General features: G+C 36.6%; 1 protein-coding gene across 4 annotated transcripts; it reads right to left on the reverse strand.

Annotated features, from left to right (window-relative positions):
* Positions 1–1,914: 1,914 nt before the first annotated feature.
* On the reverse strand, positions 1,915–14,599 carry GCG (glucagon). 4 transcript variants are annotated; one of them, XM_069733047.1, is made up of 7 exons: positions 14,501–14,599; positions 13,296–13,393; positions 10,982–11,143; positions 8,029–8,163; positions 7,247–7,360; positions 6,561–6,701; positions 1,915–2,488 (listed from the first exon to the last, which is right to left on the reverse strand). In XM_069733047.1, exons 2-7 carry the CDS (start codon positions 13,385–13,387, stop codon positions 2,467–2,469), a joined length of 666 nt encoding a protein of 221 aa, XP_069589148.1. In that variant the 5' UTR covers positions 13,388–13,393; positions 14,501–14,599; the 3' UTR covers positions 1,915–2,466. The 4 variants fall into 4 exon arrangements, with proteins under 4 accessions (XP_069589148.1, XP_069589151.1, XP_069589150.1 ...); XM_069733050.1 differs by lacking the exon at positions 10,982–11,143; XM_069733049.1 differs by lacking the exon at positions 7,247–7,360.
* Between the last annotated feature and the right edge of the window lie 3,683 nt (positions 14,600–18,282).

Raw genomic sequence — 18,282 nt, forward strand, 5'->3', positions numbered from 1 at the left:
TCATTAAGAGCAATAGTTTTTCACTCCTTAAGTGTAAGTGGTGACAAGACTAAAATCAGAAGGCAGGAAGGGGATAGTGCCATGAGTACATCCACTAACCATGGTAGTGACCACAGAGCATAACGTTCCTGTAATACTAATAGGCATCAGACACACACTGATGGACAAGTACATATGGAAGAGGGAGAAGCTGTACAGCAGCTCCGATTCTTATGCCATTTATCCTATTCCAGGTGTACTGAGGGCCACAGAGGAGGATGCATAATGCTTTAACCTGAGCAGCAGTCCTGTAGTTTGTCCCAGGAGAGGTAGACAAATCATCTAGATGAAGGTATTGTTATTAGAGAAAGGGCAAGGATTGCTAACATATAGTAGAGCACAGAAAGCTTATTCCTATGAGTGAAGAATGCATATTTTATAAGGGCAAAGGGTTTAAAATTACAGACAATATCATTGAGACTTATTTCTGCCCGTGAAGAGATTATTCATCACAAATTGTGAGGCCACAGCTGTGAAAGTTCAGAAAGTTCAAATTCTGATGTCTGTGTGTAAGGATTGTCAAACCAGAGACAGATAAGACACTGATACCTGAGTAAGAAAACCTGACACAATAACTGATCAAAGAGTCCACAAGAGTGTGAAAACTACAAGACAAGCAACTCTAGAACACACCATAGTTATCAAGAGAGTTGACCAAAAGAGGGATTGTAAGCACCACTTTGTGTACTGTGCTGCATAAAGAGTGATACAGAAACTATGCAAAAGAGATTGAGGTGCTGCTGAGGAGATTGCCAGCAGACTATGTTACATAATAAGTGATGCAAAGACTATGGCAAAGTGAGCTGTTCCTGAAGAGATTACTAGCAGATTATAGCAATTAACAATAAAGTGTTGCAGGTGTCAGTAAACTGTACCAAGTGTCAGTAAAGTGTTCCAGGTGTCATAAGGGCAAGGAGCTTTCCACAGCAGAGAACATCACAGAGACTTATTCTTGACTTTGAAGAGATTAGCAATCACAAAGTGTGAGGCCACACCAGAGAAAGTTCTAATTTTGATGCCTGTGTGTTAGGAGCCACAGCAGAGACCGGTAGGACACTGATGCTTGAGTGTAATAAACTACAATACAGTAACTGAGCGAGTAGTCCACAAGGGATAGAGGTGCTGCTGAGGTGATTGCCAGCCAACCTTAGCAAGTAACAGTAAAATGTCGCAAATATCAGTTAAGTGTAGTAAGTGTCAGTAAAGTGTTTCAGATGTCATTCTATCGTTATATTTGCAAGCCATCTACATCTATTTTAGTAAGCTGTTGACTCATGTAATATCATTTAACCATCAAGCTTATTGCTTCCAAGTGAATAAAGTTGTTAAACTAGTATCTCTGTAAGGCCGGAGTCACACATGCGAGAAACACGTCTGTGTCTCGCATGTGAACAGCAAACTCTGGCACCGGCACTTCGGAGCGGAGCGTGCGGCTCCATGTGTTGCTATGCGGCCGCACGCTCCGCTCCGAAGTGCCGGCGCCAGAACTTGCTGTTCACATGCGAGACACGGACGTGTTTCTCGCATGAAAGAATCCGGCCTAAAAGGGACACATCACTACCAAAGCAATATAAAACTCTCTTCAACACCCAGTCATGATGATTAATACTTTAAAATTCAAGAAGGGCCCTTTTCTATGTTATCAGTATTAGATTATATTTTGATTCAGGGATTTAGGATTATAGCTTGGACCTGATTGATTTGTCATTTTTTACCCTCAACAGCTACTTTATACATGGGACAGATTTCATTTTCAGAAATGTTTGCAGTAGATTTCCTGAGTGTTAGACTACTTTGTCCATGAGACTTTAGTGATCTGTTATGGTGATGATTGCATTGGTTCCAGATAATTTACAAATTGATCAACAATGAAAGTGACGCTTGAAAAACTTTATTTAAGGCTGCTAGTTAATATTTTGAAAGCTTACCACTTCTGTAATAAACATTTCAAACAGGGTAACCCTTTTGTGACATGATTGGAGTCAATTCTATGTACAGTTTATCTTCATAGAAAAATAAGTTATATCTTTTTTTATTTAAACTAGTTATATTTTTCAGAACTATATTTTTCTTTTTTTTTTTCTTTTTTCTTTTTTTTTTTCTTTAAATAATTGGGCGAGAAAATGGCACTTCTGGATTTAAGCCCTCATAGTTATGGAAGGACAGCCAAAGCATGTGCGCTAAGTACAATACTAGCCCAACCATTACCGAAAGCGTTAAACCTTTTATGGTTGATGTGTGTTTGAATAGAATCAGCTCTAAGTGTCATTTCCCAACAAAAAAACACTATTGTAAATTTCTTTTTACTTTGCATGCAAAGCTATACTGTATGGCTTAATGATACACCTGCTTGAATTTACACAACACAAATTCATCATTTTCAAGTGACAGCCGGGTAGGTTCCTTTTTGAAGATCTTTCGGTTTTCTTATTGTTCATCCAGCAAATCCCTTCATTAAAAAAAAGCAGAAAAGTTATAAATACCAATTCTGTAAAATTCACAATTTTTCTAAATGTCTATGATAAATGTCCAATGTAGAGGTAACACATACTGATATAGTTTATATAACAGGACATCGTAGGGTTCGTCAATAGTCCGGTGGCCACCTGCATCTGGCCATACATTAGTCATGCAACGTCAGCAGAGAAAAATATTTCCGCCAAGGCAAGAGCTGCTTGTTTGCAGCGCGTCTCCATTCTCGATCGTAGAGAAATTCTTAGCTTCTAGGGTATCTATATGCCCGGAAGGCCATAGAAAGAACACTTTCTAATTTATTTCCGTAAGCTGCATCTTTATAGAATGATCTCATGTTGCCTTCCATTCAAGCACAAAAAACTACGATTAGTCAGAACGTATAGATATGGGACTGCAATATATTCCCAATGCTATGTTACTATACTATGTTTTTATATTACTGTAAATAAGTCCAAATTTCGACACTGGATGATTTATTAACACATCTTTATAGCAGTTGGAGATTCGGTTCTCTGATTCAGAGACCAAAATCCCATGCATAGTCATAGAGGTAATTAACCAAATTCTTCAGAGTTGGACACAGACAGAAAAGGGGCTCTGTGTACGAACAGTATATGGACCATTTGCTGTTCACTAGCATATCATGATGCACAATTCCACTAGTTTTGAAGGTAGGAATGGGCATCCTGCATTTTGGGCCTCTGTGTGGCTGCACAGGTTCCACCAATGATATGTCCAACCTTGAAGTTCTTGCTACCTACAGCCATCATGGAGTGAGCTTGGGAGCATATTGTATACTGTGACTGTCCAATCATTGCACTGAATAGATGTTACGGCCATCACTCAAGGAATTGGGGAGTGTTCAGTTCAGAGACCCCAGGACATTTGCAATGGAAGTACGAGGAGGATTTAAAGGGTTGTCTTATCTTTTTAATTGGTAAACTTGCAAAAACAGAAAACTTTGCAATTCACCTCTTATTAAAAGTCCTTTCTGTTTACAGGAAAGGAGGGATTTTCAATGGTGTACTGGACATTGCCAAGATTACTGGTCAGTGGTCACCTCAGAGGATTTCTAGACAAGGAGCATGTGCTTGCAAGCTATTTGCTGTACAGCTTGCTAGCGCCACTCTGAGGATCCACAGAGCTTACAAGCTCTTCCAAATAGGGCTTGCACCAGTGGTGCATTCAAGGGTAGATCTGCCTCTGCTGACAGCATAAAAAAATGGATAAGCCAGGCAAGTAGCTTAGCCATGTCACCGACCTGAACCATCAATCTTCAAAAGCACAGCAAATCTTGGTAAACAGGAAACTGGGATACAATGAAAGGGTGTATTCCCGAAGATAGGAATTTGAGACAGTATATCTTAATCCTCGTTTTTCTTGCTAAATTTGTGAAACGTTATGTGACTCTCACCTGTCTTTTGCTGTCAAAACTGATGACAAGCTTCCTTTAGCTCTATGCTGTGCAGTAAATTTGTGGTTTATTCTCAGGATAGTAAACTATCCTCTCTCCATAGGGAATAAATTACTAATCACTGGAAGTCCAACCCAGTTGAACCCCCAGCGATCCAAAGAAAATTGTGCTCTATGACCCAGGAACCAGACTCTCTAGAGCCCTTTCATGGAGCGGAGATGTGCATGCTCGACCTCAACTCCTTTCTTTGTCTCTGGGACTGTAAGAAAAAGCTTCTAGATTCTAAAAGAAAGACCATCACTTGTGCTCCTGAAGTGTATGTGCTCAAGGATAGGACCGTAGTCCTGACTTAATGTAGACAAAAAACCTCAGCACCGAAATGATGATGGAGAATGTTTTCTATCATCATTTTGGTGCAGAGGTTTTTTTTGTCTACTTCCCGGAGCAAGCTGTCAGGATTTGGTTTTCTTCTCAAATCCTACATTGCTACAATCATACAAGTCCTAAGAACACAGGTTGTAGAACATATTGCCTTTTTATTACGGTAATGTTGTTATGTTCTTTGAAGCTGACTTTGCACTGTGCTGGGTTTAAAGATCATTCAAGATACATTGAGGTTATCACTAAAGTGATTATTTCCGTATTAGTATAAAGTGGTAGAGAAATAGGAGGTGCAGAGACACAACTGCACCAAAGCTCTGGTGGCTAAGGAGGTTCAAAGGCCACAATACCACATGTGATGGCACCAATATTACAAATAGATACCCAAAAAGATAATGGACACCAGAGCTAAAAAATAACAATTTTATTGAGAGACAAATTTCTAAAATATTACACATAAATGTTAAAAACACAAGTACAAAAAAGATGCAATGGAAAAGAGAAGGATAAACCTAGTTCCACGCATGGGTACAGCTCATAATAATGGAGCAAATCGACAATGCTGAGTAAGCAGACCGTACATACAAACATATAAATAAATCAGCTCCCAGGCATAGTAACTCCAAGCTAAGGGCCCCCCGAAGAAGCCACATTGCGAAACGCGCGTCGGGGCCTCTTATCCACGCACGACAGCAGCAGCAGCAGGTTGGTATATGATTCTCATCATACCGGATTCTTTTGTAACCTTTATCCCCTTTAGCCACTTGGCAGGCATAGGTTGTGGCACTGCTCCTATTTGCTTTTTTCTCACAGGGGATTCTCTAGGATTAATTCCTTAGTGTATCTATTGTTCATGCCAGGTTATGGTTAGACCTCTTTCTATACCTGCACTTGAGTATTCGGTTCATATTACTTATATCATCATCTGTACCACCCTGCTGTCTGCTTAAATATTTAGCTTGGAGTTTTTTCCCCCCGGCATAGTTGCCCATTCCTTATTATCACTATTTTGTGTAACTATCTGATGTTCGGTACCCTTAGCTTGGAGTTACTATGCCTGGGAGCTGATTTATTTATATGTTTGTATGTACGGTCTGCTTACTCAGCATTGCCGATTTGCTCCATTATTATGAGCTGTACCCGTGCGTGGAACTAGGTTTACCCTTCTCTTTTCCATTGCATCTTTTTTGTACTTGTGTTTTTAACATTTATGTGTAATATTTTAGAAATTTGTCTCTCAATAAAATTGTTATTTTTTAGCTCTGGCGTCCATTATCTTTTTGGGTATCTATTATATTTAATATGGCGGAGCATATATGCTGTTTGCTCTTTGTATAGGTTTAACAATATTACAAATAGTATCGGGGAAGAATATTCTGTAGAACTAGATGCAATATCCATGTAAGCCATTCAAGTTCCTCTTGTTAAAAATGAAAACTTGAATATTTTGCTTCGTAATTAAGAAAAGTACAATTGACCACCAAACCGCTCAGTTACTTTGAGATGTCCAATTGTAAAAGCACTAAAAGATTGGGCACAGCTAGGTACATTAGGAGTGATTTTGTGAAATCAAATGGGTATTGAGAATATATATGGCATAAATATTTTATCTGAAGCCATTTCACTTCACCTATCATAAGAACGGGGATTCCCCGAATTCAGCACTACATAACAAGGTGCTGAAAACGTAGCATACCAAGGCCAAAAAAAAGAGAGGTGGCTACACATGTGTTTGCCTCTCTTCAGTACATTAGAGACATGTGGATTGAACACTGTAGCTGGTTGTAGATTGTTAAAGGGGGTGCTGGTTCTTTTGGAGCAGACCACTGCGCTGCTAAATTAATCGATATAATAAAGTCATTAGAAGGAACTGCACATCAATAGGCACAAATCTGCTCAAGAGGTTTTATTAGTTGCTTCTCATACCCAAATGTTAACCAGTTGATTGACATAAGGTGACAATCATATAATAGTAGTAGTAGAGTAGTAGTATTGTAATATTTCGGGTTATAGGCCTTCATCAGGCCTATGATCACAAGGATAAAGGGCCTCAGTAGAAGACCTATTGATGAGTGTGATTTGTAGAAAGCAATACAGGGTAAAGTGGATGAGAGAACGTGGTGCTGGGGTTGTAGAAGACCCTTGAACATCTTGAGTGTTATCTGGCAAGAGAGATGGTGCAGAAACCCCAAGACCAAGTTCTCTATTCCACCGGTTTTAAAATTGGCTGAACAATATATAATATAACTACCTTTCTTTAACTGGGGTGTTGATGATCCAATCCAAAAATTCTTGGGCAGCCTTAATATCGAGGGCTTTATTGAAATCACTGGTAAAGCTGCCATCAGCGTGTCTTCTGTCCATGTCATCTGCATCAGAAACCTCTGCAAAACTTACAAGAGAAATCAACACGTCAAAAAACTGCTGTAGCAAAAATGAATGCCAAATATCGACAAATGGGAAAAGTAAGTTATGCAAAGAATGTAAAAAAGTAGCTGAACTAAAGTACAAGTTTCATAACATTAAACAAGTAATATTTAAAGTGCGCTGGAGTGTAGTCTTATCTTTTTTGGGGTGCTGGTTTCTACTATATTTTCTGTTTTAAAGTACAAATTATTTTCAAGATTTTTTATCAGCTGACTAATTGAAAATCCATTTTCAACAAAGCCATTGGATATTATTATTCAATAGTTCTTTGCTATAGTGTCCTATTGTTTTCCTATATCAGGCAGAAAAGCTACACTTTTATTACATTTAATGGTCTAAATATTTCTGTCTCAGATCTGCTGAACTTTTTGATTTTTCAATTCTACTTTCATAAGGCTTTTTATTAGTAAAAGCAAAAAAAAACAAAAATATGAAATGACATTGGTAAACTATTATTATTGATATTACGACATTCGTCATATATTTAGTTAACCAATATATAATTCTTACTTTCTCTTTGGTCTTCCTTTAATTAACCAATCAACAAATTCTTTGGCTGCTTTTTCTTCCAAAAAGCTGGACATATCACTAGTGTAAGTTCCCTCTGCATGCCTTTCGAGTCTCCTAAGAACAAAAAAGGCCTTTAGATTGGAAAATGATTGAAAACTTTACTTTTTTTAAAAAAAAAAAAGGTGTTCCCTTTTTAATTATCTTTATAAAATACATTGCGAAGAGGGATTTTGATCACGACGGTTTGTCTAATGCTAATAAAAACCCTAAAACGCGTTTACAAAGGTCATAAAGCAAAGAGGGTTTCTTACTGCCAAAGTATTTCAGCTCCATTATATCAGCTCTTATATTATACACCCCATTATGTCAGCTCTTATATTATACACCCCATTGTATGAGCTCTTATATTATTCACCCCATTGTATCAGTTCTTATATTATACACCCCATTATGTCACCTCTTAAAAAGGATATCTGTCTTTCCACAATCTGCTTTGTATATTCGCGAGTTTTTTAATTTATATTTATTATTTCAATAAATACTCTCTAAATGAAGACTAAACTAATTAATATAATAATTTACCAAAGGAAACTTGTATTTATAGGTTCAGATTATAAGAAAAAAATCTAAAAAAGCCTAAAAAACATAAAGACATATCTGATAACTTTTTACATGGATTATTACTAGATGATTATTAGTTGAAATGGAAGTGTGAAACTTGTAGCCAATATGGAAAATGGTATTGAAACCAATGTTTAATGGATTCCGAAAATAATTCTTACTGTTTCTTTGGTTTTCCTTTTATCAACCAATCAATGAATTCTTTGGCTGCCTTTTCTTCCAAAAATTGGGTAACATCATTGGTATATGATCCTTCTGCATGCCTTTCAAACTGGACATTGCGTCTTGATATTCCTCTACAAAAACAAGTTGAAGAATTAAAGTTGTACCCATAGTTAGAAATGGTGTGAACTGGTTCACAAGACGCTGTCCAGCGGCAATGTTAGTAATCTGTGACCGTTGGTTGGGAGCCCGGTGAACCACCTCCTACCGGTCGAAATCTGATGCTCTTGTTTTGATTAGCCAACCTAGCACAACATCACATCATGCATCATGCCCCAATGATGACCAGGTTAGTAAACCAAAAGAGAAGCCAGGCATGCCATCAGGTAAGAATTTTTTTTCAGGGCTCCCATCCGGTCGCCACAGATTACTGACGTGTCTGCTAGACCAGTTCCTGCAAAACAATTCACACCATCTCTACCCATAACAAAAGTGATTAACAAAAACATCATAACACATATAATATTGAGAACTTTGTTCTATATGGAGAGAGTACATACACTCAACGCAGACCATGTGATGGTGGCTCAGTGGTTAGTACTGTCGCTTTGGGGTCATGGGTTCAAATCCCACCAAGGACAAAATCTGCAAGGAGTTTGAATGTTCTTCCCGCGTTTGTGTGGGTGTCTTCCAAGTACTCTGGTTTCCTTCCACACTCCAAAGACATACTGATAGGGAATTTAGATTGTGAGCCCCATTCGGGACAACAACAATAATGTCTGTAAAGTGCTGTAGAATATGATAGTGCTATATAAGTAATGCATAATAATAATTATGCAACACCTTGAGAAAGTGGGCCCAGGCCAGTCTCCCCAAGTCCGTTCATCTCAGGTTGGTACAGATGAAGTATTATCAACCATTACCTTACCTGAATGGGACCGTTGCAATATTTGGTGGGGAACCCTTAACCCCATGCATACCCCGGCTGCAGGTCTTAAACCTGTTGAAAATATTTGACTTGTTTAAACTAAAGATCATATATTCCCCCATGTCAGGAAAACGATAAATAGAAATTCAGGACAAATTCTCGGCAGATGGGACGGATCTAATGTCTATAATGGTGATTCCCAACTTTACTACTGTTTATTGGAGGGGCAGGAATAATATTTCCATATTCTGGCCAGATATGTTAGTTGTCACGGCAAGCATCTGTGTTTAGGCTAAAACTGATATAAAATTTATGTTGTAAAAGTAACAGATGTTGATGTTGCTATCTTCTGGAGAACCCCTAACAAGGTTCCAAGGAATCTCAGATTTCCAGTAAATTGTAATGGATAGCCTCGAGAGAATGTACCCTTTGTGAAAATTTTGAATGGCTCTATAAACCCGAGAGAATGTATCCTTTGTTAGCATTTCTTTTAACAATCTTAGGAAAAAAAGGTAAAAGCAAAAATGTATTCATGTTTCTGTATTCGTGTGGCTCTATGTTGCCGCTGTATGAATTTTTATTCAGAAGTTACTACAGTCCTCACAGTATATGGGGATAAACAAGAGTTATCGAAAAAAAAGACCCTTTTTCTAATCTTAGACAACTCCTTTATTAATATATTATTTTATGAGAAGAGACAGTATTGGATTTAGTTGACCCAGTAACCCCCAGAGAATAGACGTCATGTATATTGCTATCAGGTATAATTAAAATGAATGGTTATGACATGCTTCATTTTAAGTAAATATGAAAACTTTTATGAACTTTTACACATCTCACAAATATTAACCACCTTCTTTGTTGTTCAAGTCGCTGTAAACCATTATATGAGCTGGTAATTGCACTAATTAAGGATTTACTTGTATTAATAGCTAAACGAGAATTTGGAATGATCAAGTGAAGAGTAGATTCCTATAAGATTGTGCATCGTTCTCCGAAGTAAACTACTAATGCTATATTCACTACACATGAGAGAATCATTCACAGCTGAATTTTGGATGGTTGTCCTTTATTTTGCACTGATTAAGTAGGGTTTTATGACAGCAGGCAAATGTTTGCTACAAGTTGAGATCTGCAATAAAACTGTCCATGACTTACGTCAAATCGTAATGACTTTCTGGTAAGTACTGGTTAATCATGGGTTATTTTTATGTGCTTCACCTGTACTTGCACCAAAGACCACAATAAATCTGAGTTTAGGAGTGCGAATCTCGGATGCGCGGCACACTATTAATGTTCTAGCTCTTAGGTAAAACTCATCCTAAGACTGGAAAATTTGGCAAAAAACTGTAATATCGATTTTCATTAATTCAATACACTGATTTAGTTACAATAGAAGTAAATGATAATAAAAATTCAAGATGAAGTTTCTGTTTTTTCTTTACTTTTAGAATTGGTCAATTCAGATGAGTTTAAAAAAAAATAAAACTCTTAAGTTACAAAAAGTTTACAGTTTAGTGAACTTACAATGTTGGGCATTTATATGTCAAAAAAGCTACATTTTTAGGGTAATCAATTGTGCAATATGTATGTTCAAGACACTTGGTCTACATACCTATGTGCACTGTCAAACGCCCTAACGAGCATCTTCTGAGCCAAAAGAAAAAGAGTGGATAGAAGCGTTACAGATAGGAAGCATTTTAATTCCATCATCGAGACCACCTTAAATGGCCAAGACTACCATTGCTGATCCATCATGGAACCCAACAGATCAAATGCTGGCAGAAAACTCACCATTACATCTCCAGTGTATCATCACATTGGACACACACCACAAAAAAAAATCAAACAAGGAGACACAAGTAGGATTTCTGAACATCGATGGTGAGGTTGAGTGGACAAACAGGACTGACGGTAGAGTGGTGAAAACAAACAAAGTTAACTTAAGGGTAACGGACTTAGAGGGTTCTGGACTTGAATTATCTCAAACAAACGGTACACTCTGTGGTCTCCAGATTTCTTACCCGCTTCTTTTTGAGTTCATTAACCACTGGACAAAGTCTTGGGCCCGCCTGGAGTCTAGGTACTTGCTGTAATCACTAGTAAATGTGCCTTGTGAGTGACGTTTAACTTCATTGTGGTGATCTGAATCATCTAGTGCTTCAGTCCTTGCGGCTTTGACTGATCTGCGTATACAATTTTTTAATTTGTGATATAGATTGCTATAAAAAAAAACCCTGAGGGGATATATAGCACTGACTTCTACACCTGGAGGTATTTCACGTACAAAATCGAAAACAGAGAGAGTGACCTGAGCTGCTTGCATGCTCGAGGGACCAAGTGCTTGGACGCTCTTTCAGAAGTTACTTATAGATATTTTAGATACTGTTTTAACCATGAATTAATCTTCTTTTTTTTCAGTTGATTTCTTTTAAAATGTCTAGTTCACATTCTTGTTCCTTTATGACTTTTCTGTAAAAGTTGAAGGAGGGGTGATGGCACAAGTCACCTCGTTAATTGTTTTCGAAAAGATCAGTTGTGCCATTTTTACCGAAAAAAAGTGTTTGTCTTTAATATGATTGGTCTTAATAAATTGTTAGCCGAGACTGAAGTAACGTTGCATGCTACGTTCATATGGGTCTGTTGAATATGTTCGGCAGGTTTTTGTTTGTTTGTTTGTTTTTTACAGGGGTATCAAATTAAGCCACCTCTTTGATATATGTGAATTCACCCTAAGATTATAATATAGTAAAATACAGTTTTATATTTTATTATTAACATTTAATTATTATTTTTTAGTATTATCATTATTTTAGTGTTATTATCCTTCATTTTTGTTCTACAAAATCTACACTATCACTTCTTTAAACCACTGGGTCCTTTTTATTTTTCATAAAGAGGGGACTTCTATGATTTTTCCTACGTAGAAAACAACTGACTTATATAATAGAGACTATATAAATGCCATTAAAGATTTACATTATGCAGATATACGGTAACTTTTACAACTAATGCTTACACGCTGTAATGATCCCATCATCGCAACGTACATCATAATTCTCAGAAATGCAAAGTCTACAAGGAGCTATGAACATGTGGTTTCTATGACTTGCTCTGTACGAACATTCGAAAGGACAAGTCTACCGCACATGTTTTTTCTATTAGATAGATTATCTGACTTTTTCTTCTGCCTAAACCTTTGGTTATTTACTAAGATGAAACTAAAACTCTGATTTACATTGCTTATATTGGGAAAAGTTTTGCAAAATGTCTGTCATTAAAGGGGCATTCCCATCTTATGTTACCATGCCATAACATAATGATCATGGGGGGGAGTCGATCTCTGGTACCTTCAGATATTGACAGAACAACTCATACTCGATTAATAATGTCATTTTACACACAAAAAAGTGTTCATCAGAGTATTTTGACCTATTATTAGGATATTTCAGAACCTTGTGAACGTAGGTCTGACTTCTAAGGATCCCGTTGATCATAATATTAAAATGACCGAGGTCTCTCTGCTTCATTTATGCCAAAATCACAAGAAACAGCATCATGGTGCACAAACTTTTTCACAAAGTAGAAACGATCAATCAGAGCTGCTGTTCTTCATTCTGAGGATCGGTAAATGGCGGCGTATCTCATAGATATGGCTCCAGTTTGCCTTATGGGTTAAACCCCTTTAGCAGGAAGATCTTTAAAGATATCAGTCCCGTTTTATACATTCATTCAGAAGGGACTGTAAGGTGAATGATGGGCCTTATGGGAAGCTACGGAGTTAATATAATTTAGATACAAAATATAGAATAAAAACCATAACATTCTAAATAAACCATAAAGGGGCTGTCCAGGGAAAACAACATATCCATAGGGTGGGTTATAACTTAATGATCTGTAGGGTCCAACTGATGGGACCTACACCAATAGGCAGAACGAGGAATTCCATTCTAACTGGGATAAAAGTTCCCAGTTCTGCCCACTGTTGGGGGTCCCAGTAGTCGAGGGCCCACCTATCAACAAGTCATCTGAATAGGAGATAACTTATCTTCACCAGACAACCCCTTTATTCATAATTTAATCAACCAATGGAAAAATGTAGACTGCATTTCACACTTCATAAAGTAGTTCAGAAGCCCCAAGTAGAGGAACTGTTGGAAACTACGAACATTCCGCTAGTGAATATACAAACTAAGATTTATTTCAACATTTTGGTTTCATGGAAAATTCTTATATATGGAATAAAAAGGTTGATATTGTAATAATGCGTATCCTATGTACTTTTAAAGACTGGAGATTTTGCGTATAGATATTTTCTAGTAAACTCTAAGCATATACCTGGATTTGTCTTCTGTTTCCTGTATTGGATTTTGGAAACTTCCTTGTAGAAGCATGAAAAGAAGCCCCAACATGTAGAAAATGCTTTTCATGATTTTCTGCAAAAGATGTGAAGTCAAATGTTATTTTTTTTCTAATAACTATTTTAACAGGGAAATTATAACTTATATGTTTTTTTCTCATGTTGCCATAACAATGTTATGGGTCTGAGTTCTGGGATCATGGCCCTCAGAGTCCATTAACAGAACAACTGATTCATTGGGATCAGTAATGTCCATATATTTTAAGATTCTTGTATAATTTAAGTGTGTGATAGATATTTCGATATTTGATATTCTAAGCTTGGATGTAAATTGTATTCTACCAACAAGAAATGTACAATAAAGACACAGACTGAATGTAGAAACACGTTTAGTCCAAATCGTAGTTACATTTTTATATAGCAATAAAAAAAATGAAAAATAAGTACAAATAAAATTATAAAAAAAATCTAAAACCAATGTCTTTACGGTTTGCTTCTTTAATTTTAATAGAAATATATATATATATATATATACAAGTGTACATATGTCATATATGTGTGTATTTAAATAAATATATATATATATATATATATATACACACACACACACACATACACATATATACATATATATGGGTATATATATATGTATATACATAATGATACATTTTGAAAGGAAAATATATATATATATATATATATACCAAAAAGTATCATCTTAATGGTCAGCAATTAAAAATACTCTTGAAGAATAAATAAATATATATATATATATATATATATATATATATATATATATATATATATATATATACATATATAGCATACATGTTTTTTAAACTTGGGGCAATAAAGAAAAATCCCACTAATTCACCAAAAATTATACATAATGAACATAACTAAAGCTAAAATAGGATTTATATGTTAAATCTAATTTAATAGGTATTAAAATTATAATTATAAAATATGTGACAGAATCAGCAAAAGACAAAAGTGCTGCAATCTATAATAAAATGAATACAAAAAAACAAAAAAAATGATCGAGCAAAATAACATTAAGTATCAGTAATATTATTGTAATAATACAGACCTTATATTTTAACATAGTGTTTATTATAATAATAATAACATTAATAATATTAATCTAGTCCACTTTACGGCATGGTAAAAGAAAAGAACTTACCGTGAAGTGTACGTCTGAAAATGGACACAATGATGCTCTCAGCAAAGCAAGTTTCAGATCTTTCCTGATGATGATTCCGACTGCTGATGCCACAAAGCATTTTATACTCTTTTCAGCTTCATTGAACATTGTGAGGATGCATTATACGCATTAATTTTGACACAGATGATCATGTGATTGCCGATGCTTTAAATGTTTCACATATGACTGGCTGCTTTTTGTTTAATTTACACATTAGAGACGGCTGGCGGGTCATTGGGAAACAATTGCACACGTACAAGTGCTTCCTTTTCAGGTGTGCAAGTGCAGGTATAATGCAATGTCCGATGAGAGATTATGTGAACTCCTCTTGATTCGGCTATCTTGTGTATGATATTGATCTTCGCTACAGATGAAAATGCACTTAGGATGAAGTGAGGATTTAACAAATCTCCAAGCCGATTTATTTTATTACTTTTATCGATTATTTCTTTCTTATTTATCACTCATTATTCCATTTTCTTTTTTTTAACCTTTATGTCTTCTCTAATCTTATTTTATTATTTTTATCATTTATTATTATTTTGTATTTATTATTATTTTTTTATTTCATTTTTTGAACCTTTCTGCCTTTTTTTTTTCCTTTGTGCAAAGATATGATTGAATAAAGACAATTGCCTCCAAAATATGAGCCCGTCTTTAAAGACAGCCACCATGGCCGTCAGTTCAATTGGTCAGTCATATATTTCCCTTATGGCTCGGTCACTGAACTCGCAAACATTTAATACCTGGACAGGTCGGGTTCACCAGAGCAGATGTAACTTTTCTGTAGAGATTCTCCACTTTGGTTCATGGAAGTATCTCCATTTATAGTGACCATATACTTAAATAGGACATAAGAAAAGGGATGGTTATCATTAGACCCAACTCATAAAGCTGCACAACTGATGACAACATGTTCAGTTTGCACCTTGCGAGGATCCAATGCATCAATGACCTATTTCACATATATTCATCTATCTCTACTATTTAGAGGGGTTTTCTAAATTTCTGAAATTGGTAAAATTGCAAATTCCTTATAAAAATAAGCAGCTTTGTAATTTACTTATTAAAAATCCTTTTAGTTCTCAAGAACGGAGGGATTTTTATTTCTACAGTTGATGACTTTCTACCTTGGAGGGCGTGCTTGTAAGATCTTTGCGTTACAGCTTGCAAGTGCAGGTCTGAAGTTGCCCAGATCGCTGGACCTGGACAGCTTCAAGGCCCCTGCACTACTCCGACACTACAGAGGCAAAAGCGAACTCTTCTGGCATCATCTGAGCCAGAACAGTTCTGACCATGTTGCAGGCCCGAAATATCAATTATGAGGAGCGCGACTCACATTAAAGGTCTCAAGGACAATGGTGCCCTCAAAAAAATTCCCAAATATTGATCTACCCAAGCAAAAAAGGCAGCACTCTGTAGCGCCATAGTATGCAAATATGAAATATGAAAATTGAATTGCTTTACTGCTCTAGAAATATGAAAAATTGAGAATGCTTAGCGCAGAAATGGGTCAGTTCATGTGTACCTGGAAGCCACGTTAAGGAGTTTCTCGTTTCCAGGACCTAACTTAATGCCAACTCTCTCTTAGAATAAAGTCTTCATCTGTTTGGGAACTTAATATGAATCCTCTGGTAGACTAAAATCTATATATCTGTGGAGGCATAGTGGTCCTGCTGTGATTAAAAACGCATGAGGCTAAAAGGCGGAGTGTTCAGTCAGAAGGCTAATGAGTACAAATTTCAAAAAACTTTATTCTAAGAGAGGATTGGCATTAAGTTAGGTCTTGGAAATGAGAAATGCTTTAATGTGGCTTCCAGGTACACATGAATTGGCCAATTTATGCGCTAAGCTTTCTCAATTTTTCATATTTCTAGTGCAGTAATGCAATTCAATTTTCATATTTGCATGCTAAGGCGCTACAGAGTGCCAACTTTTTGTTTGAGTAGATATGAGTTGGTGACTCTAGGTTAGCACCTGTTCACACTTAGTTTATGTTTGGATGTGATGGTCGTTTTTTTTGAAACTTGTAAACATTGATCTACCATCTCAGTTCAGCACCTAGTGACTATATGTCCGCAGAAGAAATAGTGGAACCACTTCAGGGCACTTTCACACTTCGTTCTTCCCCATGCTCAGTGGTTCCGTCAGGGCTTACATCTGAACCCCCTGCAAAAGGGCATTCAGGTGTATGCGCCGATGGTGCTGACAAAAATTCTGCCAACAGAGTCAACGTGTGCTTTGATGTGCATCATTTTTGGGCATATATGTCTATTGGAGGTGGACACACACACCTAAAAGATTGCATCTGGGGGTCCATGTCCACTAGGCATAAATGTCCGAAAATGATGCACGTCAGAGCACATGTTGACTCTATTTGGTACCATAATAGTCAAATGCCCTGTCGGAGCATACAACCAAATCCCATTTGGCGGGGGCTCGGACATAAGCCCAGACAGGACCAAGAAACGTAGGACAAAGAGCAATGTGAAAGTATGATCAGCTAAAACTACATTGAAAAAATGGTCTTCTAGCTGGTGGTCTTCTAAAAGAAGATAGTGAAGTCACCTAAATAATGCGAAGAACTGAAAATATTGCCTAGATAAAGATATGGTCTGCACAGAGAGGTGGTCTGCCCAAAATGCCCCTTTTATTCATTTTCCCTGTTATTCTTCTCTTCACACCAGCAGCAGAGGAGTATGAAAGCTTTGCCATTACAATGGATAACGTCAGATCATCATCCAATGTTAATCTGTGCTGAAACTCAGAAAGCTAAATATACTGTAAAGCGAAATAATTCACTATTTGTATCATTACAAGACTCCAAGAACATTGTGGCAATTACTGATCTCTCTATATGAGCTCCGAGCCTCGATCTTCATATGTTTCATTTAATAACTCTAATTAAATTAGACGATTTTGCATGAAATGATCAGGAGAAATGTTCACCGCTCCCGTGACTACATTAACTTAGTTACAACGCTTTATTTTTTTATGATCCGGCACAGTAACAATTGTAGTCAATGGCTTCTGTCTGTAGAAGCCGGAATTTATGTACTGGAGGCTGAGGCATCACCTGAAGTTACTAGGCCTCAATCCATAATCTACAACAAAGCATCTACCAACAGGCGCCAATTACATTCCTTATGTTTCCTCCTATGGCAGAGGGGCCACTGGTACCTCTCAGATGCCAGGGCCTAGGGGTGACTGAAATCTGAGGGCACTACTAAGAAATAACTACATGGGATCACTGGCCATACACTTAAAAAATTACAAATAAAAAAAGAGAAAAAGAAGTGTGTAAATAGGCAAGGATCGCCATTAAATAACAAACAAATGAAAATGTATTACAATTTAATATCACAAGCAAGACAAAAAAAACACATTTAAAAACAATTAAAAAGCCAAAAAAGGCTAATGAAATGCCATGTAAGAACCCTCCAGACTCCTCCACTATGTGCACGAGGGTATACCAAGGTAATACTCCCTAAAGAAAAGTCCAGAAAATAAAATAATTTAGAGATAGTAAGAGACTAAATAATGCAGAAAATATGTCATGGACTAGACAATAAAAGCGTCTTTAACTATAACAACGCCCAAACTGAGGGTTCCTGTAGGGAATAAAAAGAACCAGAACAAATGTAAGAGTGTCCCAAAGATAGGGGACACAGAAACAAAGATGAAAGAGATTAAAGGAACAAATAAGTGAGGGTGTAAAAGACCTGCTGGTAAGAAAATAAGGGTCACCCGGTCACACCATG

Source organism: Ranitomeya imitator, chromosome 7 (assembly GCF_032444005.1).
Source record: "Ranitomeya imitator isolate aRanImi1 chromosome 7, aRanImi1.pri, whole genome shotgun sequence".
In the NCBI taxonomy this organism is placed as follows: domain Eukaryota; kingdom Metazoa; phylum Chordata; class Amphibia; order Anura; family Dendrobatidae; genus Ranitomeya; species Ranitomeya imitator.

What these genes read in the sequence shown, in the direction of transcription:
- GCG (XM_069733047.1), bottom strand. Translation starts at nt 13,387, where the DNA reads ATGAAAAGCATTTTCTACATGTTGGGGCTTCTTTTCATGCTTCTACAA. An exon ending in ATGAACTCAAAAAGAAGCGG is followed by an intron (nt 8,164 to 10,981) that starts GTAAGAAATCTG and finishes TTGTTTTTGTAG; the next exon opens with AGGAATATCAAGACGCAATG. An exon ending in AAAGGAAGACCAAAGAGAAA is followed by an intron (nt 6,702 to 7,246) that starts GTAAGAATTATA and finishes TTCTCTTGTAAG; the next exon opens with TTTTGCAGAGGTTTCTGATG.